The 26,172-nt window shown below is 36.4% G+C and overlaps 1 protein-coding gene across 2 annotated transcripts in view; it reads left to right on the top strand.

The window, feature by feature from the left end:
• The window catches only part of LOC110465330 (receptor-type tyrosine-protein phosphatase epsilon-like), a 222,920-nt gene that overhangs the window by 106,979 nt on the left and 89,769 nt on the right, over positions 1-26,172 (top strand). For both annotated transcript variants that reach the window (XM_021521082.1, XM_021521073.1), the window contains exon 6: positions 17,237-17,349. In XM_021521082.1, coding sequence (XP_021376757.1) covers positions 17,237-17,349 — 113 coding nt within the window. The remainder of the gene's footprint in view (positions 1-17,236; positions 17,350-26,172) is intronic.

Genomic DNA, 26,172 nt, shown 5'->3' with positions numbered 1-26,172 from the left:
TTTGCCTTGAGCGATTCAAGAGAGGCAAACTGACCACCAGACTTAAGCGATTTAAGAGCTGGCAAGACGAAACTCCTGAGCGATTCAAGAGCCTAGTAGAATCAAGAATAGACAGAAAAATTAAAGCAAAAGCAGTAAAATAATCAACAGATAAGTAAATAATATTACAGAAAAGTATTGGGGGGAAAATTCCCCAGGAATTAAAACCCAAATGGAATGAAACGAGGAATTGGAAATTACTAGTGAGTGAGAGCTCCCAATACTTAATATAAACTAGGTAATAATAACTAAAATTGAAGATTGAGGTACAATGAACAAGTAACAAGCACAAAGTAAAACATGAAATGATTTCAGTTGGACAAGGTAGTATTTTGTGCATTTGAAATAACGGTAGGATCCGTACGAATATACGTATATAGCAGTTGGAGGACCATCTACCCAAGGTTTGAATGACATGATCCTCAACGCCAGCAACCGCTGCGGAGGTGGCAGCACCAACCCGGAAAGAATAACCATTAAAAGATCGATGATCTACACCTATACGAGTCAGTGTTTCTTTTTACAAAGAGATAAAAGTATGGTGCATAAAGGTTTGACGTTAAGGTCAACATATTGTCTACGAAAAGGGGCGACGACGGGGTAGCCCCTTGAGTAACACGAGTGGTCAAAAACTTACATATAGTAACCACAGGATTACGGAACAATATATGCACCGTATCAAAATGAGACATAAATACCTTGGGAAGGGAAATAACTCTTAGCACAGTATCAAAATGAGACATGAATACCTTGGCAAGGGAAATAACTCAAATGCACAGTATCAAAATGAGACAAGATACCTTGGCAAGAGTAATAACTCTAATGCACAGTATCAAAATGAGACATGAATACCTTGGTGAGGGAAATAACTGTAAGCACAGTATCAAAATGAGACATGAATACCTTGGCAAGGGAAATAACTCTAATACACAGTATCAAAATGAGACATGAATTCCTTAACAAGGGAAATTTTAGCACAGTATCAAAATGAGACATGCTACCTTGGCAAGGGAAATAACTGTAAGCACAGTATCAAAATGAGACATGAATACCTTAACAAGGGAAATTTTAGCACAGTATCAAAATGAGACATGCTACCTTGTCAAGGGAAATAACTGTAAGCACAGTATCAAAATGAGACATGAATACCTTAACAAGGGAAATTTTAGCACAGTATCAAAATGAGACATGCTACCTTGGCAAGGGAAATAACTGTAAGCACACTATCAAAATGAGACATGAATACCTTGGCAAGGGAAATAACTGTAAGCTCAGTATCAAAATGAGACATGATACCTTGGCAAGGGAAATAACTCTAATGCACAGTATCAAAATGAGACATGAATACCTTGGCAAGGGTAATAACTCTAATGCACAGTATCAAAATGAGACATGAATACCTTGGCAAGGGTAATTACTCTATTGCACAGTATCAAAATGAGACATGAATACCCTGGCAAGGGAAATAACTGTAAGCACAGTATCAAAATGAGACATGAATACCTTGGCAAGGGAAATAACTAAGCACAGTATCAAAATGAGACATGATACCTTGGCAAGGGTAATAACTCTAATGCACAGTATCAAAATGAGACATGAAAACCTTGGCAAGGGTAATAACTCTATTGCACTGTATCAAAATGAGACATGAATACCTTGGCAAGGGAAATAACTGTAAGCACAGTATCAAAATGAGACATGATACCTTAGCAAGGGTAATAACTCTAATGCACAGTATCAAAATGAGTACTATATATCCACTGTGCTACCTGACCATCCTGTGGAGTCCCAGATTTCCATGCGTCTGTACAAACACTACTGTACCTGTGGAATCTTGAGACAGCATCCCACTGATAATAGAGTTACTGGTCATGTATGTGCATATAATCTACTTCATTAAGTAATAATATTGCTTACATTGTCACAGTCATATCTACAGAATCATTGATCAGTTTACTACCACCGGGTAATACTGTAGAGACCAGTTTCTCAATTCCTAGGTGTCTTAATGCAATTTAGATATGAAATATTAATACAGGTATGATATATTATTGGTTGTTACCGCTTTCGAGGTCACCTAGGTGTTAATCATATCTACAGTGACCTTGAATTGGATAATGGTTACATGTAATATACTTGGTATCTGGCCCCACCTGGTAGACACTTTAAATGATAAGGTAGATACCCCATCATAAAAACAGATTCTTACTTTATCATACTTAGTTGACTGATTGTTATATATATTGTTATAGCTGTATTATAGTAAAACATGTCTTAGATTTTACAACAAATTGGTGTATAGAGCTGCAGGATTGAAAGTTCAATCCTTATACTGATCATTTAAACAAGAATAATATTGAGGTACGTTTCACAAATTTAAATCCTACTTTCAAGTGAACTGTCTGGTACAAACAGTCAAGCACCGTAGAAGGACTAGCTCTAATTAGAGACCACCTGTGTCATGAGGCCATCTGTGTTATGAGACCACCTGTGTTATGAGACCAATTTCACTTTGCTGTTACTTTCGTATGTTAGTTGCCCCGGAAATAAAATAGCACTGTGTTATGGACTGTAAGTTAAGTGACAGATGCGGACATTAAAAAGTTCAAGAGTCCAACCAACCAAAAATATAGACAGAATCTTCACATGTTTTAATTCTAGGCCGAGCTGGTCCAAACACATCAGAAATAGTTCATGATCACCAGATTGGTCCAAACACATCAGAAACAGTTCATGATCACCAGATTGGTCCAAACACATCAGAAACAGTTCATGATCACCAGATTGGTTCAAACTCATCAGAAACAGTTCATGATCACCAGATTGGTTCAAACACATCAGAAACAGTTCATGATCACCAGATTGGTCCAAACACATCAGAAAGAGTTCATGATCACCATATTGGTTCAAACACATCAGAAAGAGTTCATGATCACCAGCTTGGTCCAAACACATCAGTAACAGTTCATGATCAGCAGATTGGTCCAAACACATCAGTAACAGTTCATGATCACCAGCTTGGTCCAAACACATCAAAAATAGTTCATGATCACGAGATTGGTCCAAACACATCCGAAACAGTTCATGATCTCCAGATTGGTCCAAACATATCAGAAACAGTTCATGATCTCCAGATTGGTCCAAACACATCAGAAACAGTTCATGATCACCAGATTTGTTCAAACACTGGGAAAACCCCTCCCTAGCAATGGTTTCAATACTTTTGGGGGAAGTTCATTAGGTTGGTTCAAAGTGTAACTCAAGTAAAGCAGTCAACTCTTCTTGCTGCTTTGATGTACCCAATGTATACATAATTGAACAATTTCGTTTCATAGTTGGTGATGCAACAACTGACTAAGTCTTCATGGAAAACACCTTTTCTGTTTTAAGAATCTGTGCTAAGAAAATTAGTCACTGTGTAAACTCAAAAATCCTACAGTGTAATACATCAAAGCAAAATTTCAAAATTTCAAAACTCAGTAGGGTCATCATGTTTAAGTTTGTGTACAGCTGGTGAATTCTTTACTGAATATGCTCACCATATGTCCATTTTTTAAATGGATCAACATATCTTAGCATTGTAGTTTTAAAAACTCTAAATGGCTGTGTGGCCATGGTTAGAATTTAAAAAAATGTTACATGTATCACGTCTTATAGCCAGATGATAGTACAAAGTAAGAAATAGTTCTTTGATTGTGACCATGATGATATCATGTTGTCAATGCTTCAACCAGAACTATGGCTGTGACCATGATGATATCATGTTGTCAATGCTTAAAACAGAACTATGGCTGTCACTATCAAATGGTTTGTGATGATGAGCTTAAGTATGACTTTGGAATACAGAACTGTTATACAGACAACTAAAATACCTTATTGACAACCAGGATTATTGAATTATTATACCCCCACTTAGTTAGGTGGGTATTAAAAGTTGCTTTGTCAGTGTGTCTGTCGAAGGGTACATATGTGAGCCTGTGCATCTGTTTGTAGTAAAAAGCTTGTTTACATCTGAACCCCTGTACACATTTAGTTGATATTTACACCATGGTATGGGAAGTGGGGAGGGGGAGAGGGGATATCTCTGTGAGCCTCCTTTAACTTTTTATTAGGGAACATTTTCTGGTCTCTAGATCTCTAGAAACCTTTTCTTTGCTGGTTAAATAAAGAATGCCATATTTTATCTCTGATTAAACATTGGAAATAGGTCAAATTATTAATACTCTCTTCATAAGGAAAACATACTTTCGTGTTAAATCAATAGAGATTGATACTAAATAGAAAGTACTCACTAACATAAATACATTTTGGATTATAAAAGCTGATAAGGGGACCAAAGAGGGGTTCCCATTACATCATAGCAGTAATCCCGAAGTCAATAAAATAAATCGACAATTTCTTACTTGGTGAAGATTTACATTGTTTCCCTCTGCATTTGCTTTCTATTCGTGTATAACCATTTGACCTTTCACAGTATCACCAGAGAGTTCCATGTGCTATTTATAGTAATGGTGACCACGACTATCAGCTTTCATTGACATTTGAAGATACCACTATTGGAGATTTGGGAGAGAAAATATCAGGCTTGGACTATTGAAGCTCTTTCTACCTTGATCAAGACGTATTTTCTAATGTCAAAATTATCAGCAAAATAATCCTTTTACTGGAGACTTCTTCTGTCAGTATTCTGATGACGGCCATTTCTGAGTTTCCAGAAAACAACGTCTCAACATGACACATTTATTTGTAAATTGTTTTCCCCATATCATGTTGTTGATGGTAATTGATAACTTCTGATTAAGCTCAAGTTTCTGAAAATGATATTATTTAGAAATGAAGTACATGTATTGTTAAGTGTAGCAAGCAAGCATTGATTTGATGTCCCCAATATTTTTGGCTTAGCAATAGGGTACTGTAAATAGTTATATGTTTACACAAACTTTTATTCTATGAACAATCGAATCAAGACTTACTTACTCATTAAAGATAATTTCAAATAGGATGCTAAATGGTGCATCTTCAGGTATAAGAAAAATATCTTACAAATTTGGGGTAAAGTATAGAACAATTTTTCTTGTGAAATTAATCGGCCAAATTTTAGTTTCCAAATGCCTCCAACCCGCCCCAAAAAAACCACCTTTCCTTTTCTCCTGCTTCTCCTTTCAGCCCTCTTTATAAATATACGGATACCTCTACCCCGCATCCACTTTTCTCTGCTCCCTTTAATTCAAATTTAAGGAACAATGGTACACAATATGGTTCTTTATTACCATGCAGTGGACAATGTTTGAGTTTGTCTGTTGAAAGAAAGGACACCTGAATAAATCTGGTGATTTGTCACTGTAAAATGAACATATCTACATCCATTCGCGGGTGTGTACGAACCCTTAGTGGTTTGAAGCTATACAAGGGACAGTCTTTAACTGTAGGTGTCATGCGTAAGTGTCGTAGATTTTTATCACCTGTCCGACACTTTTCACTGCGCCAGTAAAAGACGTGACATGTTAAGCATGTGTGACCATGACCGAAATTGGTGAAAGTCTTTAATATGTTTAACAGTTAATTTAATGGGTCAATTAGATGACCAGTAATGAGGATACTGACCTGTCGGTCCATATTGTAGGCGCAGATCAATGACGACCACTGACCATCAGGGCAGTCCTGCAGCAAATGGATTAGATGTGTTTACAAGAATTGATTGACTTTTATTTGCTATTTTGATTGTGGATTTAAGGTAATTGAGATGTATATCGGCATTTGTATTAGCCTTCAGCTATCGGTAATACCAGCTAATTGTTCGTTTTACACACAACAACGGCAGCTAATGGTTGCTGAGGGCCACAAAATCAGGCATACATGTTCATGTATATCAATAATGCTATTTTACTTATTATCAGACAATAAAGATAGTGATTCTTCAAAATTGAATATCCCTGTTTGCAATATGATGTTGGTTTTGTAATGGATACTTCATGCTGTCCAAAGGATATTAAGTTTTAAACTAGATGTTTATATACAAATAATTATTTGAAACCAAAAATGTTGTTTTAATTGCGATCGTTATTTTTAGCAGTTTCATTGTCACTGTTTTCCTATCTTGTAGGCAATATGGATAAAACAAACTTGATACAAAGTTGATACATCAATGACGTACATAGTTTTGATCTTGTTATTGACTTGCCATGAAAACTTTACAAAATGTTTACATTTCGTGGTAATTAATCATAATTTCTACCATTAGTATTTNCCATTAGTTTTTTTCAAAAAAATTTAAAAAAAAAAAAAAAAAAAAAATCCTGTCCGTCCCATATGACTGTTAGCTATAGGTTTTTGATAATAATCTAACCACATGTTGTATTTATCACACTGGTCTAGTCTCTTAGCTCTTGACTGTAAGCTCAAGCACTAACCTACTGACACCACTGCTGCTACAGATGTATTCCACTACAGCACTACAACCATCACAACCAACGCTACCAGACTACGTGGTAGACAAAACAACGAAAGTAATCAAATCCAAAAAAGGCCCTTAATGGTACAAAGTCTTAACAGTGTCCATTTGTGCAATATCCTTAAAATTGTACAAGCCTCCTTAACATTGTCCATTAGCCCAAGCCTCCTTAACATTGTCCATTAGCCCAAGCCTCCTTAACATTGTTCATTAGAACAACATCCTTAACATAGACCATTGGTACAAGCATTCTTAACAATGGCCAATAGTACAAGCCTCCTTAACAAAGTACATTGGTAAAAGCCTCCTTAATACTATTCATTGGTACAAGCCTCCTTAATACTGTCCAATGGTACAAGCCTCCTTAACAATGTCCAATTGGTACATGCCTCCTTAATACTATTCATTGGTACAAGACTCCTTAATACTGTCCAATGGTACAAGCCTCCTTAACAATGTCCAATTGGTACATGCCTCCTTAATACTATTCATTGGTGCAAGCCTCCTTAATACTGTCCAATGGTACAAGCCTTCTTAACAATGTCCAATTGGTGCATGCCTCCTTAATATTATTCATTGGTACAAACCTCCTTAATATTATTCATTGGTACAAGCATCCCTAACCTGCTATTTGAAGACTAACTAATGTTCCTAGTTTGTATAAACACATGTTACAGGTGATTACAAAGGTATTTGACGATAAGGTACATATCATCAAACGAAAAAAGGGCCACATGTCGACAGCTGAAACAATAATTGTACAGCAATATGATCAATATTAAATTGATAATATAGCTGTTTGAACATATGGTGCTTATTGAGTAATTGTAGTTTAAAATACACTTTATAATTCATGAAATATATGTGGAGTGTTTCATTAGGTAAATTATAAAGGTTGTACATTTTATACAGAAACCAACATTAACCAAAAACCAAAGTGTCCATTGGTCTATTGTATGTAAAAACCAAATTGTCCATTGGTCTATTGTATGTAAAAACCAAAGTGTCCATTGGTCTATTGTATGCAAAACCCAAAGGTTTAGACTAACAAAGTTCCATTGTAAAGACACCAACTTGTCTACAGTAACAGATTAGGGTCCATTGCACACAAAGTATCCAGAGAAACAAGACATTTTTGTTATACAGAAAATAGAGTTCAGACCAACAAGGTGTCTTATCTTATTATCTGATGCTGTCTTTACTTAAGAATCACTTATCACTGTCTTTAACTAAGGGTCACTTATCACTGTCTTTTACTAAGGGTCACTTATCACTGCCTTTAACTAAGGGTCACTTATCACTGTCTTTTACTAAAGGTCACTTATCACTGCCTTTAACTAAGGGTCACTTATCACTGTCTTTAACTAAGGGTCCCTTATCACTGCCTTTAACTAAGGGTCACTTATCACTGCCTTTAACCAGTAGTCATCCAACCATTCCCTTACCAAATGGTCACCCAACCCTTCCCTTACCAAATGGTCATCCAACCCTTCCCTTAACAAATGGTCACCTAACCCTTCCCTTGCCAAATGGTTACCCAACCCTTCCCTTACCAAATGGTCACCCAACCCTTCCCTTACCAAATGGTCACCCAACCCTTCCCTTACCAAATGGTCACCTTACCCTTCCCTTACCAAATGGTCAACCGACCCTTCCCTTACCAAATGGTTTTAAAACCCTTCCTTTAGACAATGGTCACTGAACCCCTAACCAATTCCATGATTAGCTTCAGTACATTTTATTCAAATTTTAGGAATAAATATATTATGTTTCTGAATAATAAGTTAGTGATAATCTGTGAGGCAGTAGTTTTCTAACCTCATACACGATGACTTTTGTTCATAAAATTGTCTACTAACCATGTAATATCAGTGTTTCCTGTGAGTCTAGCTGCCAGCCACGCTGTACATCATCACCACAACGTTACTGTTCGTTACCAGTGTATTGTGTTATGGCTGTCTTAGAATTTCCTTCAGTTTCCTACATTTCACTGAATAAATGACTCACGCTTGCAACTTTTAGTGTTTAGTTGATCACCCTTCTGGCCAGTAAAAAACAAAAGCTGTAGTAATTTGACTCATTTTATTCTTAAAGACTACCCTAAGTGACAAGTAGAAAGTACCTAATGACAATCAACTGAAGGCTATAGGTTTTCTTGTAGAGCCAATTTTAAGTGACATATCACCAAAACAAAAACCACCAAAAGATCATATGATATGTCAGCAATCTGAAGCTTCCTCTAAGTATATATGGTTCTGTGTATAGTGGCACTTCAATAGTCTCAAATGTTTTCTTAGTACAGTAGAACCGTACTCGTCTGTACAATATGGGTTCCTTGTACAGTGGAACCTTGCTAGTCTGGACAATATGGGTACTTTGTACAATGGAACCTTACTAGTCTGGACAATATGGGTTCTTTGTACAGTGGAACCTTGCTAGTCTGGACAATTTGGGTTCTTTGTACAGTAGAACTTTACTATAGTCTGGACAATATGGGTTCTTTGTACAGTGGAACCTTACTAGTCTGGACAATTTGGGTTCTTTGTACAGTGGAACCTTGCTAGTCTGGACAATTTGGGTTCTTTGTACAGTAGAACTTTACTATAGTCTGGACAATATGGGTTCTATGTACAAAAGGACCTTACTTATGACATTATGAAACCTGCTTTGATTTCTGTTTATAGGTGAACCTCATTAGTCTGGACACTTTAAAATTTGGTTCTGTGTATAGTGGAACCTCATTAGTGTGGACACTTTGGTTTCTGTGTATAGTGGAACCTCATTAGTTTGGACACTTTAAAATTTGGTTGCTGTGTATAGTGGGACCTCTTTAGTTTGGACACTTTGGTTGCTGTGTATAGTGGAACTGTATTAGTTTGGACACTTTTGTTCCTGTGCGTAGTGGAACCTCATTAGTTTGGACACTTTTGTTCCTGTGCATAGTGGAACCTCATTAGTTTGGACACTTTGGTTCCTGTGTATAGTGGAACCTCATTAGTTTGGACATTTTGGTTCCTGTGTATGGTGTAACCTCATTAGTTTGGACATGTTGGTTTAACCTCATTAGTTAGGACACTTTGATTCCTGTGTATAGTGGAACCTCATTAGTTTGGACACTTTGGTTTAACTTCATTAGTAAGGACACTTTGGTTGCTGTGTATAGTGGAATCTCATTAGTTTGGACACTTTGGTTGCTGTGTATAGTGGAACCTCATTAGTTTGGACTTGTTGGTTTAACTTCATTAGTAAGGACACTTTGGTTGCTGTATACAGTGGAACCTCATTAGTTTGAATACTTTGGTTCCTATGTACAGAGGAACCTCATTAGATTGGACACTAGAGGAACCTCATAAATCTTGGACTTTGTATACAACGCAACCAATTTGGGCTTGACTATTTGCTTTCTGTGTACAATTTGTGTATGATATTAGTACACATATGTATCAAGTTTTACTATATATACGTAGGCTGTAAATGTCTTTTTTGGCTTGGTGTTGTACCAGTCTTTAAAAGCACAACAAACCAAAATTAAGTAAAAATTATTGACTGTACAGCAAACATCATTAGTGAAATGAATTTAGATATGCCTTTTATAGATGAACAGCCACTTTAGATTGTCGGCGTGTACAGGCCTGTGATAGCTCTATAGGTGCTGCAGGTAATTCCACAGTAATGTTCTATTAATGGAACATCTTAAGGAAAACTCATATTAGGCTATTAAAGCTGAATAAAATGTCAAATCAAAAAGTAAATCATGTTTTTGTTTGAAAATAAAATCTGAGATTAGATTAGAGTATAAATATTTGATGCTGCTGTTTAGGAGACCTTTAAATCTATAACTTTTGAAGTTATGTGTTTAAGCATGGGAAAACTTTTAACTGCTTGGTATAGGCAGTATCAGTGGGAACTCCTCAGTTCACCTTTCAGGCTGATTGGGGTTATGCCATAGTATGGTGTCTGTATATAAGTGTGCACCATGGTGCCTGCCATAATTATATGATAAAGACTACTTATCCTGATAGGCTGAAATTATTTTGACTAACTTTGGTGTGGAACTTTCATGGGCCAAGAGAATCCAACCTTATTCAGATAGAGGATGTAACTTAACTGGGCTTGGAAGGCTAGGCTGAAATGTAGAAATATTTGAAAGACAAAATGTTGTTATTTTGGAGTCAATTCAGTATTGAAGATTGATGATCTGGCCTCTTGATTGGCTAATTCATTCACCCCTACATATCTAAACTGGACTTGCTCAGTCATTGATTTTGTAAGGTTCAAGTTTGACTTTAGGGGTGAATGGATTAAACATTTGTACGAAGTCTGAAGTCCTACTAAAACCATTGCCAATGTGGTCTAACATTAATGAATACATCGTTGTTATCTTGTCTTGTTCAGATAACAACTAGAAACAGGTGAACAACACAAGCCTCAGGGGCCACTTAATTGTTTTAGTAAAACAGTTGCCCATCATATGGAAGCTATAATTATGCCATTTTAATTTCCATCATTTAATGGTACTGGAGTCTTTACCATCATGAGCACAGGTATTATAACTAAATTCACTACAAAATCATTGGAATAATGCTGATAGTTTTAGGAATAATGTTTTTTTTCCCTTTTTTTCCCCCTTTTTATAGAAGTGTATAGAAAGTAAACAGACTGTATTCTATTTTCTGTAAACAGACTGTACTCTATTCTCTGTAAACAGCCTTTATTCAAACAGACTGTACTCTATTCTCTGTAAACAGACTGTACTCTGTTCTCTGTAAACAGACTGTACTCTATTCTCTATAAACAGCCTTTATTCAAACAGACTATTCTATTCTCTGTAAACAGACTGTACTCTGTTCTCTGTAAACAGACTGTACTCTATTCTCTATAAACAGCCTTTATTCAAACAGACTGTATTCTATTCTCTGTAAACAGACTGTACTCTGTTCTCTGTAAACAGACTGTACTCTATTCTCTATAAACAGCCTTTATTCAAACAGACTGTATTCTATTCTCTGTAAACAGACTGTACTCTGTTCTCTGTAAACAGACTGTACTCTATTCTCTATAAACAGCCTTTATTCAAACAGACTGTATTCTATTCTCTGTAAACAGACTGTACTCTGTTCTCTGTAAACAGACTGTACTCTATTCTCTATAAACAGCCTTTATTCAAACAGACTGTATTCTATTCTCTGTAAACAGACTGTACTCTATTCTCTGTAAACAGCCTTTATTCAAACAGACTGTACTCTATTCTCTGTAAACAGACTGTACTCTATCCTCTGTAAACAGACTGTACTCTGTTCTCTGTAAACAGACTGTACTCTATTCTCTGTAAACAGACTGTACTCTATTCTCTGTAAACAGACTGTACTCTATTCTCTGTAAACAGACTGTACTCTATTCTCTGTAAACAGACTGTACTCTATTCTCTGTAAACAGACTGTACTCTATTCTCTGTAAACAGACTGTACTCTATTCTCTGTAAACAGACTGTACTCTATTCTCTGTAAACAGACTGTACTCTATTCTCTGTAAACAGACTGTACTCTATTCTCTGTAAACAGACTGTACTCTATTCTCTGTAAACAGACTGTACTCTATTCTCTGTAAACAGACTGTACTCTATTCTCTGTAAACAGACTGTACTCTATTCTCTGTAAACAGACTGTACTCTATTCTCTGTAAACAGACTGTACTCTATTCTCTGTAAACAGACTGTACTCTATTCTCTGTAAACAGACTGTACTCTATTCTCTGTAAACAGACTGTACTCTATTCTCTGTAAACAGACTGTACTCTATTCTCTGTAAACAGACTGTACTCTATTCTCTGTAAACAGACTGTACTCTATTCTCTGTAAACAGACTGTACTCTATTCTCTGTAAACAGACTGTACTCTATTCTCTGTAAACAGACTGTACTCTATTCTCTGTAAACAGACTGTACTCTATTCTCTGTAAACAGACTGTACTCTATTCTCTGTAAACAGACTGTACTCTATTCTCTGTAAACAGACTGTACTCTATTCTCTGTAAACAGACTGTACTCTATTCTCTGTAAACAGACTGTACTCTATTCTCTGTAAACAGACTGTACTCTATTCTCTGTAAACAGACTGTACTCTATTCTCTGTAAACAGACTGTACTCTATTCTCTGTAAACAGACTGTACTCTATTCTCTGTAAACAGACTGTACTCTATTCTCTGTAAACAGACTGTACTCTATTCTCTGTAAACAGACTGTACTCTATTCTCTGTAAACAGACTGTACTCTATTCTCTGTAAACAGACTGTACTCTATTCTCTGTAAACAGACTGTACTCTATTCTCTGTAAACAGACTGTACTCTATTCTCTGTAAACAGACTGTACTCTATTCTCTGTAAACAGACTGTACTCTATTCTCTGTAAACAGACTGTACTCTATTCTCTGTAAACAGACTGTACTCTATTCTCTGTAAACAGACTGTACTCTATTCTCTGTAAACAGACTGTACTCTATTCTCTGTAAACAGACTGTACTCTATTCTCTGTAAACAGACTGTACTCTATTCTCTGTAAACAGACTGTACTCTATTCTCTGTAAACAGACTGTACTCTATTCTCTGTAAACAGACTGTACTCTATTCTCTGTAAACAGACTGTACTCTATTCTCTGTAAACAGACTGTACTCTATTCTCTGTAAACAGACTGTACTCTATTCTCTGTAAACAGACTGTACTCTATTCTCTGTAAACAGACTGTACTCTATTCTCTGTAAACAGACTGTACTCTATTCTCTGTAAACAGACTGTACTCTATTCTCTGTAAACAGACTGTACTCTATTCTCTGTAAACAGACTGTACTCTATTCTCTGTAAACAGACTGTACTCTATTCTCTGTAAACAGACTGTACTCTATTCTCTGTAAACAGACTGTACTCTATTCTCTGTAAACAGACTGTACTCTATTCTCTGTAAACAGACTGTACTCTATTCTCTGTAAACAGACTGTACTCTATTCTCTGTAAACAGACTGTACTCTATTCTCTGTAAACAGACTGTACTCTATTCTCTGTAAACAGACTGTACTCTATTCTCTGTAAACAGACTGTACTCTATTCTCTGTAAACAGACTGTACTCTATTCTCTGTAAACAGACTGTACTCTATTCTCTGTAAACAGACTGTACTCTATTCTCTGTAAACAGACTGTACTCTATTCTCTGTAAACAGACTGTACTCTATTCTCTGTAAACAGACTGTACTCTATTCTCTGTAAACAGACTGTACTCTATTCTCTGTAAACAGACTGTACTCTATTCTCTGTAAACAGACTGTACTCTATTCTCTGTAAACAGACTGTACTCTATTCTCTGTAAACAGACTGTACTCTATTCTCTGTAAACAGACTGTACTCTATTCTCTGTAAACAGACTGTACTCTATTCTCTGTAAACAGACTGTACTCTATTCTCTGTAAACAGACTGTACTCTATTCTCTGTAAACAGACTGTACTCTATTCTCTGTAAACAGACTGTACTCTATTCTCTGTAAACAGACTGTACTCTATTCTCTGTAAACAGACTGTACTCTATTCTCTGTAAACAGACTGTACTCTATTCTCTGTAAACAGACTGTACTCTATTCTCTGTAAACAGACTGTACTCTATTCTCTGTAAACAGACTGTACTCTATTCTCTGTAAACAGACTGTACTCTATTCTCTGTAAACAGACTGTACTCTATTCTCTGTAAACAGACTGTACTCTATTCTCTGTAAACAGACTGTACTCTATTCTCTGTAAACAGACTGTACTCTATTCTCTGTAAACAGACTGTACTCTATTCTCTGTAAACAGACTGTACTCTATTCTCTGTAAACAGACTGTACTCTATTCTCTGTAAACAGACTGTACTCTATTCTCTGTAAACAGACTGTACTCTATTCTCTGTAAACAGACTGTACTCTATTCTCTGTAAACAGACTGTACTCTATTCTCTGTAAACAGACTGTACTCTATTCTCTGTAAACAGACTGTACTCTATTCTCTGTAAACAGACTGTACTCTATTCTCTGTAAACAGACTGTACTCTATTCTCTGTAAACAGACTGTACTCTATTCTCTGTAAACAGACTGTACTCTATTCTCTGTAAACAGACTGTACTCTATTCTCTGTAAACAGACTGTACTCTATTCTCTGTAAACAGACTGTACTCTATCCTCTGTAAACAGACTGTACTCTGGCATCAACAAATGGATCAAGTAGACGTGTATACAAACGGGATTGATGATATAGATAGGAGTGTCGGTGAAACAGAGATTGATAGATACTCTCCACGTTTTTAATCTGATTACAGACAGATCCCATCAGGTATAGGTAGAATTTTATCTGTGACAAATGATTCAGACAGAACAGCATCACCGAACGATTCCATGGGACGACATACGTGTTGACATGGCAACCTTACGCGATAATACAAATCACTTTTTATACATTTATATGGACATTGAAATATATGTTGATATCCGACATGCGTTTATCGGTGTGTGGATACACTGGGTGGAACTTAAGTGCAGAGATGCTGAAAATAGCAAAAGATTGAAACAAAATCTATTTCTGTGAAGAGTTTCATCAGTAAAGCTATACTTTATTAAAAATCCTGTTTGTGGGGATGTAAAATCTGCAAGGATAGTTGGTATGTTTTAGCTGTGAGAGTACGAAAATATAAAAGACAATTGGAAGCTTTTAGAGAATGAAATGATATAGAAGTCTAATGCATCAGTTTACTATTTAAAGAGTGAGGCAGGTTCTTATTGTTCATAGAATCACGTGTGTCTTCGTTTAGATTTAGCTCAGTTAATAGAACAGCGACTGGGAAAGAGGGGAACACAGGTTTGATCCCCGTTGGGTGCACGGTCGTGTGGCGCAGTGGAAGCACACTCGCATTTCACCACGACGGCCTGGGTTTGATTTCCCATTGGATGGTCACCTGCCTGACCATATGGGTTTTCTCCAGGTACTCCTGTTTCCTCCCAAATTTAAAGGTCCCTAAGGGCGCTCTCCCATCCGGCAAACAAGAATGATAAGATGATAAGATGATAAGTTGATAGAACTTGTTTCTCTTTTGTTGTAAAATAATTAAAGTTTAATCACTGATGGAAGCACACTACTGTTTCCTGTTACAAGAGTATACTATAAGGTTAAAATAATATAGGAGTTGTATGTCAATATAGAACACAAGAATACAGAGAATCTGTGTTCTGTTCACATACTGTCTAATCATTGTCATACTTTCTAAAATACGTTTTAATTGTTACAATTGTCACCTAAATCATCATCTACTCCAAACTTCAACTGTTTTAGATTGTAATGTATATAGACCATAGAGAATCTGCCCATATATAGTCCCAAGTATCCCTACAATACTAATAACTTTCAAATGTAAATATTACAATACCTAACGTAAATGTTTAAAACTGTCAGCCTCCTTTTAACACCTGTGCGGACTGTTGTGTGACAAATAAGTCTGTACCTGGTGAAATTCTGTACTTCCAACTGCCACGCTGTGGTTCCAGTACTATTACCAACGACCATGAATGATTAATTGGCCGCTGGAGCGGATGGGGAAGTCGGCTGAGTATATATATAAGTGTCCCTGTTTCAATGTTTATATTCATGTATGGCCTATTGTTACCGTAACATCAATACCGGTTGCCACTAGGCAAATATCGGCCTATATCCACTGATTCTGTCACAGTGTGGATTTCAGTTCAAAGTTTCCCAAGGCTGGGTATGCTCTCATTGACACCGCCACATTACCTACAATCACTCTGCAATCAATTGCCAGCACCAGAAATTTAGAATTATATTCGTGTTGACTTTTCCCTGCAGGTGTAACACGGCTGGCATCTCAGTATAGTAATCATTGCCATTAGATCAGGGGTTCAGTACACCCCGACGGATAGACACATAAGTTTTATCATAGATCTCATAATTCTATGTGCTGATCTGTACATGTTTTAATTGCATGCATCTGTCAACCATTGGAAATGAGCTGGAGAAAGTGTAGCGTCTTCACTCCTCGTCGAGATTCAGACAGAATTATGGATTATTAGAGAGAGCGGATACTGTGTGTATCCTGAGACAAAGGGTCATATATTGTCGCAATTCAGTTATTTCATGAGTAGTAACAGCTGTAGATATTTATAATTGTCACGACAATTTAAGACGGAAATAGAGTCCCGCACGACTGGAAGAGTATAGGTATTGTTATTTGTGATGTCAGCGTGTAATTGTGCCGTTACACGGTACATGCGCTTAGTGCTACACTAGCGTACTATCTCCTGACTGTGTCACCGGGCTAACACGGACAACCAGGAGATAAAAAAGGCGACAGCACACAAGAATCATGTGACAATGTTAGATTTTGGTTTCCTCACCGTTCCATAAATAGGAAATCTGTCGAGTATGGTGACTAAGCTATGGGTGTGCAGAGAGAGTCCACACTGCACATCCAAAACATCGCCCTCCCGTGGCCATCAGTAAACAGTGTCTCACATACAAATTACAATCCTCATGTACTATAGTTAAAAGGATATTTCTGAAATTCAAATGAAATATTTTCCTACGATTTTCGTTCGGATTGTGAAGCTGATGTTGAAGCTTGATGAGTGAAGCAGGAAATATGGGGAAACAATTACTGGTGGCATTGAACCGACGTATCAACAATCTCAGATCTGCATTTGGCTTTGATGTTTCTAATTCAGATCGAGAGGAGAAAGCGGTGACAGCTGTCAAGAGAGACCCTATTATGGCCGAAAACTTCTTGCAGAGGTTGAAACAGAAAAAGTCTGACAAATATCTCAACATTGAAGTCAGGGTAAGTATCGACACATTCTTATCTTCTTACAATTATTTAAATGAAGGTAAAATCTAATTAACACTCGATCTACTTTGTATAATTGTCCTTTTTTTCTTTCTTTTATTCCTGGGATCTGATTTTGATATTTGTTTCTAGTTTGGTTAAATATGTTGTGAAATAACTCTTTCACCACTGTGGACCATAATGGACTCATCCAGATCAATGCATGGTAGAGTTTACTAAAGTTACATAGAGGTGAAATAGATGATAATTATTTTTGTATTAACTATAATGGAAGCAGTAAGAAAGTTCCATATCCATATGAGTTTGTAGAAAGATGTTCTGACAAGAAATATACCATCACAAGTTAGTCCATGAGTTTTGTAAAGAAAATTATTTAAAAAGAAACCATGCATCACAAATTAATATTGATGATAGCTGAACTTATAGTCCAATTTAGGGTTCATTTCAAAATTGTAATTACAGATTTTATAATTGCCTTCTGTGCAACATTAAGGATACAACATTAGTCTCAGGGAAACAAGGATTCATGTTTCCCTATTGCTATAACAAGGACAATAAGTGTATAATATCCGCTTTAGGCTGTTACAAAGTAGGCGTTGATTGTCTAAACCAGTAAGGGTTGTATGTTTACAGAACATGTACAGGCTGCACTGGGCGTTGATTATAATATCCAAATAACAGTTAATGTCAGCTGTAGAACATACACTATATATGGTTGTACCGGATGTTACAATACATCATGTAGGCTAAATGTAGGCTGAACTGCGTGTTTGATAGAAATATGCCTATTACAATTTACAGTATATAGGCTGATACTTAACACATAGATCAGTCAGTCCTGAAGGTTTGATACCTAATTTATTGTTTGTGTAAAAATTTAAATTTTGATGCATTGCTTTGTAGGCTATTTAGGTTGATATGAATGTTAATAATATTTCTTTAACGATTCAGGTTGTTTAAGGCTATGGAAGTTGTACTGAGTGTTGGAAATATTCCTATAACAACATAACATTGGTTGGTATTGAATGTAAATGATATTCTTATACATATACAGATTGTAGGGTATAACTGACTGTACTACCTGATTAAAATATGTAGATAAAAGGTATAGAGGTATTGGGCTATAAGACCATTTGATAATTACATTTTTTTACAATACAGATTAATGACACTGTACCAGTGCTTCCACTTATCACATCCAAAACTCCCATCCGTATAAATTACTGCTAAATTAGTTGATGTATAGAGAAGGAAATTGATTAGGATGGCCTACTTCCTATGGACAACAACAAACTTTCTATGACACAAAGTGTTCCTAATTAATTAAAACAAAGCTTGTTGGTGTCAACAGCCAATACATTATACCAATTCTGACCGGTAAAAAATCACGGCAAGATTGATTTTCTTTTTACTGTCCTGTGTTTATTTTAATATTAGTCATTAACATGTATTTGCTATTATTAGAACAGCATTATACCTACATGTGTACAAGTTCTTTTGTCATCCAGAAATTGGTCATTAATATCATCCTCGATGTTATTATAAAATGTTTGGAAAGCATGTTTATTGTTGTTCCATCATACAGAAGCTACAGTAGCGTCACCTTGATACTACTGCAATTTTGTCTTCCAATCTTAACTCATTCACCCCTGAAATTTCATAATGAACTATTCCACCCGTTGAATTGGAGGAGTTCAAATATGTCTTCAGGGGTGAATGCGTTAATGATGCTCAAACTCTAGCTGGCTGTTACACATTTTACTGTTTGCGTTAGACATCTGGTTTTTGAAATTTATTTAGCTGTTCTGTTAATTATGTTGCTTTTGTTTTGATATCCAAGTGTCATAGACTTGAGTGTAATCACACTCAAATTTTGACATCTGGTAACCATAATATCACTAAAGCCACTCATACAAGACAATACATAAATGCAAAATTAATACAATCAATGCAAGTACTTTGCAGAAGCTACCTTATCTGGCATTAACTGCTGGTCATATGCCACTTGCTAAATACCTCCACATATGTATGTGTCTTATAGTGCATGTAATGAAAGCATATATTTAGTGTTCTGTTTTGTGGTGGGGCAGTGATTCTAATGGCATTATTTTTTTCCACAGTAGCACCTAACTTAACCATTGACTAATCCACCAGTAATATCACATTTACATGTTTAAGGACCCTAATGTCCTACTGCGCTAGAGAATGCCACTATGGTTTTTCGTATATATACTGTAACCTTTCCTAAGTTTCTTTTTAGATATACCTAACACAGTGGAGTATAACACTTCCTTTGACCAAGTAGCTTAGTTGGTTAAAGAGGGATAGTATTAACATTCTGAGGTCAGGGGTTTGAATCCAGTCTATAAGCCCCGCTGAATTTTTCATACTCGGAATACTGTTGTAGATGATTTCTTGTTTAATTCATCTTTATTAGTTTTTGTCTCGCCATTAGGGGAAGCGAGACTAAGGTGATGCTTTTCCGGCAGCAACATTAAGTTTTTGTGTTTAAGTTAGTTTCTCTGAAACTATAAGTGCTACACCAACCAAACTTGACATATGCATTGATGGTCAAGCGGGCACAGGCGAGACGTATCAATCCACGGGGCACAGGTGAGACATATCAATCTGCGGGGCACAGGCGAGACATATCAATCCGCGGGGCACAGGCGAGACATATCAATCCACGGGGCACAGGCAAGACGGATCAATCCGCGGGGCACAGGCGAGACGTATCAATCCGCGGGGCACAGGCGAGACGTACCAATCCGCGGGGCACAGGCGAGACATATCAATCCACGGGGCTCGGGCATGACGTATCAATCCGCGGGGCACAGGCAAGACGTATCAATCCGCGGGGCACAGGCAAGACGTATCAATCCGCGGGGCACAGGCAAGACGTATCAATCCGCGGGTCACAGGCGAGACATATCAATCCGCGGGGCACAGGCGAGACAAATCAATCCGCGGGGCACAGGCGAGACATATCAATCCAAATGGCTTGTTCTTTAAAGTCCTGCAAGATATGGTTTTCTTTTCGGTCATGATTTATCACAGCTATAATCATGTCAGAAGGAGACCGTTTTCTGTGTGTAGTGACAGTTATTGGTAGTGGTACATGGGTACCCTAAGTTGTTAACAGGTTGTTGTTTTCAGAAATGGAACATTCAATATTATTGGAGGATTTGATATTGATATTACGACTTGTGTTTCTCACCTGTGAAAATATGTCAAAGCACCATGGAAAAAGATTCTGACGAAAAAGACCTTCGAGATTGAAATTAACAGGATTGCTAATACTATTTGGAGCTTGATCCTTTGGGAAAAGATTTACAGGAAATTTTACTGAGGAAATAGAGTCCTAGATATAACATTCCCAGGATATAGATTATAGAGTCCTAGGAGATCATTTATTTCCCTGGAAATAGAGTCCGAGGAATTAAGAGTCTCTGAAATAATTCTTAGGAAATATATTCTCAGGAAAGAAACTCAGAATCCTATGAATAAATTCAAAGGATACACAAATAGATATCTATGAAACGGATTCTCATAAAATTATTCCTCACTAAAAACATCATGAGAGAAGATACTCCTGAAAAGAACAAATCTTTAAGTAAAATTGTCTTCAGAAATATGAAGATTCTTAAGGAAAAAATTCACAAGAAATGATCTTCAAAAGATAGGTTATCGAGGTATAGTTTCTTCTTATGTAGTCACTGTTAAATCAATACTGATATTGGAGATTTTTTTAATTTATTAGAGCACTTGTTTCAGACCATAAATTTACTATTTGCAATTGTCTGATTGTTTTACAAACCTACCCTAGGTATTTTTCATATTGTATATGTATATAAAATCAGTGCATCATGTATATTTATGTTTAATGATAAAAAAAAAAAAAGTAATTTGCAAATGCAGATTTCTTAGCTATCAGATGCAGAGCATAATTCCTCTACACCAAAGAGGTTAAATGTGTAGAATAGATTAAAAAGGATTGTTGGAATTTTAAAAAACGGTTAAAAATCGTTTGAGCCTTTAGTCATTATATGTACAGTTTTAAGACATGGACTTATTACAGTCTAATCGTCAGTAAAGTCTAAAAAAATATAATTCTTCTGTAAAAAGGTTTTTCAAAAGGTGTGCTAACTGAAGTCTTCATGTAAGATATATTACCAACACAGCCTCTCAGGTTTTGGAAATCAGTTGTAAAGTTTACCCTCACTCAAGTATAATTTCAATTTGTTTTAATTTTTCCCTTCAAAATGGGTCCCCTATCCTTTTGTAGTTTCCTTGCCAGATGTACTTTCTATTGATGAGTTCAGTTCCGCCAACTTTACGTAGGTATGTAAGTATTTGCTTGGAAGGATATAAAATTTGGGATTTTGAAATAATTGAGCTAGCGCATAAGATAAACTCAACTTGGTTTGAGAACATTTGGGAATAAAGTCACCAGTAGAACATTATTCATTATCATTAATCTCAATATACAGTAATGTAAGAAAATAGATTTTCAGATGCAAATTAATCTAGCAATGATCATCTTCCAGCATTAATTTTGATTGCGTTTAAAAAAAAAAAAAAAAAAAAAAAATTTTTTTTTTTTTTTTTTTAAAAAAAAAAAAAAAAAAAAAAAGTTTTCTTATTAGATTGCAGCAACACAAAATGGTTTTGAAATCCTTCTCTTTTCAGTGTAATTAGTAAAATTTCATTTTCTTATTCAATATTTTTTTCTGGTTTAAATATTCATCCTGAGTGTGAAGACTTACAATTTCTGCAAAAATGCAATAAGACAAAATTGGAGGTGCTTTGTAGATAAGGGTATAGGTGTATTGTCTGATAACATTGGGTTCTGTGCAGTAGAACCTGCATTCGCTTAACTATTAAAATTTACTTTCTATTTAAATTTTGTGAGATGGAAGGCTTTGTGTCTGACAGAGTCATGAATACATTGTATCAGTTAGATGGGGTGTGATCGTTTTGAGTCAGACAAGCCAAGATATAACTTTAATGATCGTGCAAGCTCGACTTGGAAAGCGCTTCGATCCAAAGGAAATTCCATAACTTACGTCTGTGTAGTAAAATCCTAGAAATCAATCCTACAGAGCAATAGCTGATATTTTAACCCACTGGATTTACTTCAACTGTAGTGTTTTAGTTTTGAATTTGAATTTTGTAGACAGGGAGCCATTCCATAATCTAATTTAAACAACAAAATTAGATCAGCCTTTTTTAGCTCACCTGGCCCGAAGGGCCATGTGAGCTTATCCCATGGTGCAGCCTCGGCGTCCGGCGTCCAGCGTCCGTCAACTTTTTCCTTTAAAATGCTACTTGTCCTGAATGGCTCAGAGGATTTTGACCAAATTTGGTCAGGAGCATCATTGGCCAAAGGGTTCTCAGTTTTGTATAAACGGAGGGTATAACCCCCCTGGGGGCAGAGGGGCGGGGCCAAATAGGGGGAAAATAGGTAAATCTTTAAAAATCTTCTTCTTCTCAACCAATAGAAGGATTTTGACCAAATTTGTCCTAGAGCATCTTTGGACAAAGGAGACTCAAGTTTGTATAAACGGAGGGTGTGGCCTCTTTGGGGGCAGAGGGGCGGGGCCAAATAGGGGAAGTAGAGGATTTTTTCTCTCCTACTATACAAGTGAAGGGATTTAAACCAAATGCAGTCTGAAGCTTGGTCAGGAGCATCATTGGCCAAAGGGTTCTCAGTTTTGTATAAACGGACGGTATAGCCCCCCCTCGGGGCAGAGGGGCGGGGCTAAATAAGGGGAAAAAAGGTAAATCTTTAAAAATGTTCTTCTTCTCAACCAATTGAAGGATTTTGACCAAATTTGTCCTAGAGCATCTTTGGACAAAGAAGACTCAAGTTTGTATAAACGGAGGGTGTGGCCCCTCTGGGGGCGGAGGGGCGGGGCCCAATAGGGGAAATAGAGGATTTTTTTTCTCCTGCTATACAAGTGAAGGGATTTTAACCAAATGCAGTCTGAAGCATGATTAGGGACAAAAGAATCAATTTTGTATAAACTGAGGTGTGTGGGCCTCCTTCTAAGGGCAGATGGGTGGGGCCCATTAGGGGAAATAGAGGAAAACATCAAATATCCTTCTCCTTTTGTACCGATGAAGGGATTTTGACCAAATTTGGTCTGGAGCATCATTGGCCAAAGGGTTCTCAGTTTTGTATGAACGGAGGGTATGGTCCCCCTGGGGGCAGAGGGACGGGGCCAAATAGGGGAAAATAGGTAAATCTTTAAAAATCTTCTCCTCAACCAATTGAAGGATTTTGACCAAATTTGTCCTAGAGCATCTTTGGACAAAGGAGACTCAAGTTTGTATAAACGGAGGGTGTGGGCCTTCTGGCGGCATAGGAGCGGGGCCCAATAGGGGAAATAGAGGATTTTTTTTCTCCTACTATACAAGTGAAGGGATTTAAACCAAATGCAGTCTGAAGCATGCTTAGGGAGAAAAGAATCAATTTTGTTTAAACTGAGGTGTGTGGATTCCCCTTCTTTGGGGCAGATTAGTGGGGCCCATTAGGGGAAATAGAGGAAAACATTAAAGATCCTTCTCCTTCTGTACCGTTGAAGGGATTTTAACCTAACCAAACTTGTTTTAGAGAATCTTTGGGCAAAGGGAATTGAATATTTATAAATGGAAGATGCAACTTTGTTACTTGTACTCCTTTGATAAACCTGAATGGTACTCAGCAGGTTTTAAATTGAAAAATAAAATACCAGGTGAGCTATTAAGGCCCCTGGGCCTCTTGTTGTTATTACAGCAACATCTAATAAATACTTTTCGGTGGAAGTTTTAAAGAGTCTTAAGAGAAAATTTTATAATTCAGCAGACGAAATTATCTTTAGATTGCTACGTAGAATTCAGTAGCTTCAGTATACTATAAATAAAAAAAAGGTATTTCAAACCTAATATTTTGTCAACTTTTTTAAAAAAAAGTTTGAATTTGATAACACTCATTTTGAATTATTGAAACATCTGTTTTTTGGGGGATAATAAAATAATGAGGAGATGCAAATTGAGCTTCAATCTAGTAATGATTCTTCATGCTGATGTAGCTTTAAATGTCAAATAATTGCCTCTCTTAAAAACACACAACTCCTAACGCATCTTTTTTTCCTTTGTTCATAAACCTCCCCGCCATATCATATACTGCATAATTCGGTTACTCCTGCTTGCCAATTTTGTCTGCTCTTAAATCGGTTTTTGCTCTTAGCTGATTTTATGCTTTGTTGTTGCTCTTATCTGAGACGGCCGTCACATCACTGCTAAATATTACAAAATTACCATGCCAGTGTAACTAAGTCAATCATTTCAGAATGGATTTACGTGTATGTGGTGTCATCCATGTCACCTTACGCCAACAGTGTAGACAAACGCCTATTAGAGCGGCCATGTTTTACGTCGCGGTATAGGGCTTGATTTATGTCAAAGTCTGAGAGGGATCGGCTGAAACTGACATCATTGATATCATCAACATGACCAGATTTATCAATTTGAAAAAAAAAAAAAAATCATCAAAATATGCGAAACCATAAATATAAGATGTTCAGGACAGTGTGTAGTCTCTCTGACTGTATGTGGTCTAGATCTGTCGGTATGTCAACTTTGTCTTGTACGACTTAAAGTAGGGACATGGCTGAAACCCCAATAAACTCTGAGAGGGTTGACCATATCAGATATTTGTACTTGGAACAGCTGGTATAATTGGCTTTATATGGTCAATGTTTGAAAGGTCAGTACACCCTCTTTAGTAAGAAACAAATATCTCTGCACCCACACAGCTGTCTGGAGATAATTAATTGGTTATCACTAGGATTGCTCCAGGATCACCAAATCCTAATCTAGGGGAAAGATGTGAATTTTTATCAGCTGAAGTAGCATTTTCCTCCTTATTATTGAGACTTGCTGATTAGATAAAGATAATTATCATCAAAGTGTGTTATTTAGTGTTTGATTAAGTAATATGATAAATGATGAGTCCTTGTGACAATAAATATATATATAAGAAATTGATAGTGCTTGATTGGTTTTTAAAGGAGAGTTGATTCAGCTAGGCCTTATAAGGGGATACACGAAACGACCTATGTCGTTAAAGAGAGAAACTTTACCTTAGCTTGATTAGAGGAGTATTTTGGTAGTTTGTACTTGGGATTGTCATTTTTTATTTGATTTAATTTATTGTTTTTCAAATAACACAATCAATTGGAATGTGATGGTTTTGAACTCTTTTCAGTATTCTGTAGAATATCTTTGACAGGTATAAGACACGGTTTCATTGTATATATAGTTTTGCACTTTTTGCAATTTGTGTACTTCATAAGTATGCAATTATAAATATGCCAGCAGAAATAGACAATTTTACCTAAAATATCATTGACACTAAAAACCATTAAAAAGCTACCTATGTATTTTTATTTTTGAAAAAATGTTCAAATGAGGGCTACAACTTCAGCAATTTTTATGGACCTTTAAGAACGTAAAATTACAGTCCAAATTTCATCAGGTGTAGTCTAATATAAGTCATAAGAGCTGGCACCAAACCTGTTAACAGAAGATAGATAACAGTGCAGTTAAAATCTAAGTCCTAAGTTACGATATTGCAATACGTTTGAACCAATTTCTCATTTTCAGACATTAGGTGTGACTCCGGTTCAGATCATCTTAATTACTAAGTTTGGTGACATTTGATATTTTTATGGATAGCAACGTAACTTTAATTAATTTTAGTCCACAGTTAAATTAATTCAACAAACAATGACACATTTCAAAGGTGACTCTGTTTCCAATGGAAACTGGACA

Source organism: Mizuhopecten yessoensis, unplaced genomic scaffold (assembly GCF_002113885.1).
Source record: "Mizuhopecten yessoensis strain PY_sf001 unplaced genomic scaffold, ASM211388v2 scaffold1579, whole genome shotgun sequence".
NCBI lineage: Eukaryota > Metazoa > Mollusca > Bivalvia > Pectinida > Pectinidae > Mizuhopecten > Mizuhopecten yessoensis.
The sequence above is the reverse complement of the archived record's forward strand: the minus strand, read 5'-3'. Positions and strand labels throughout refer to the sequence as shown.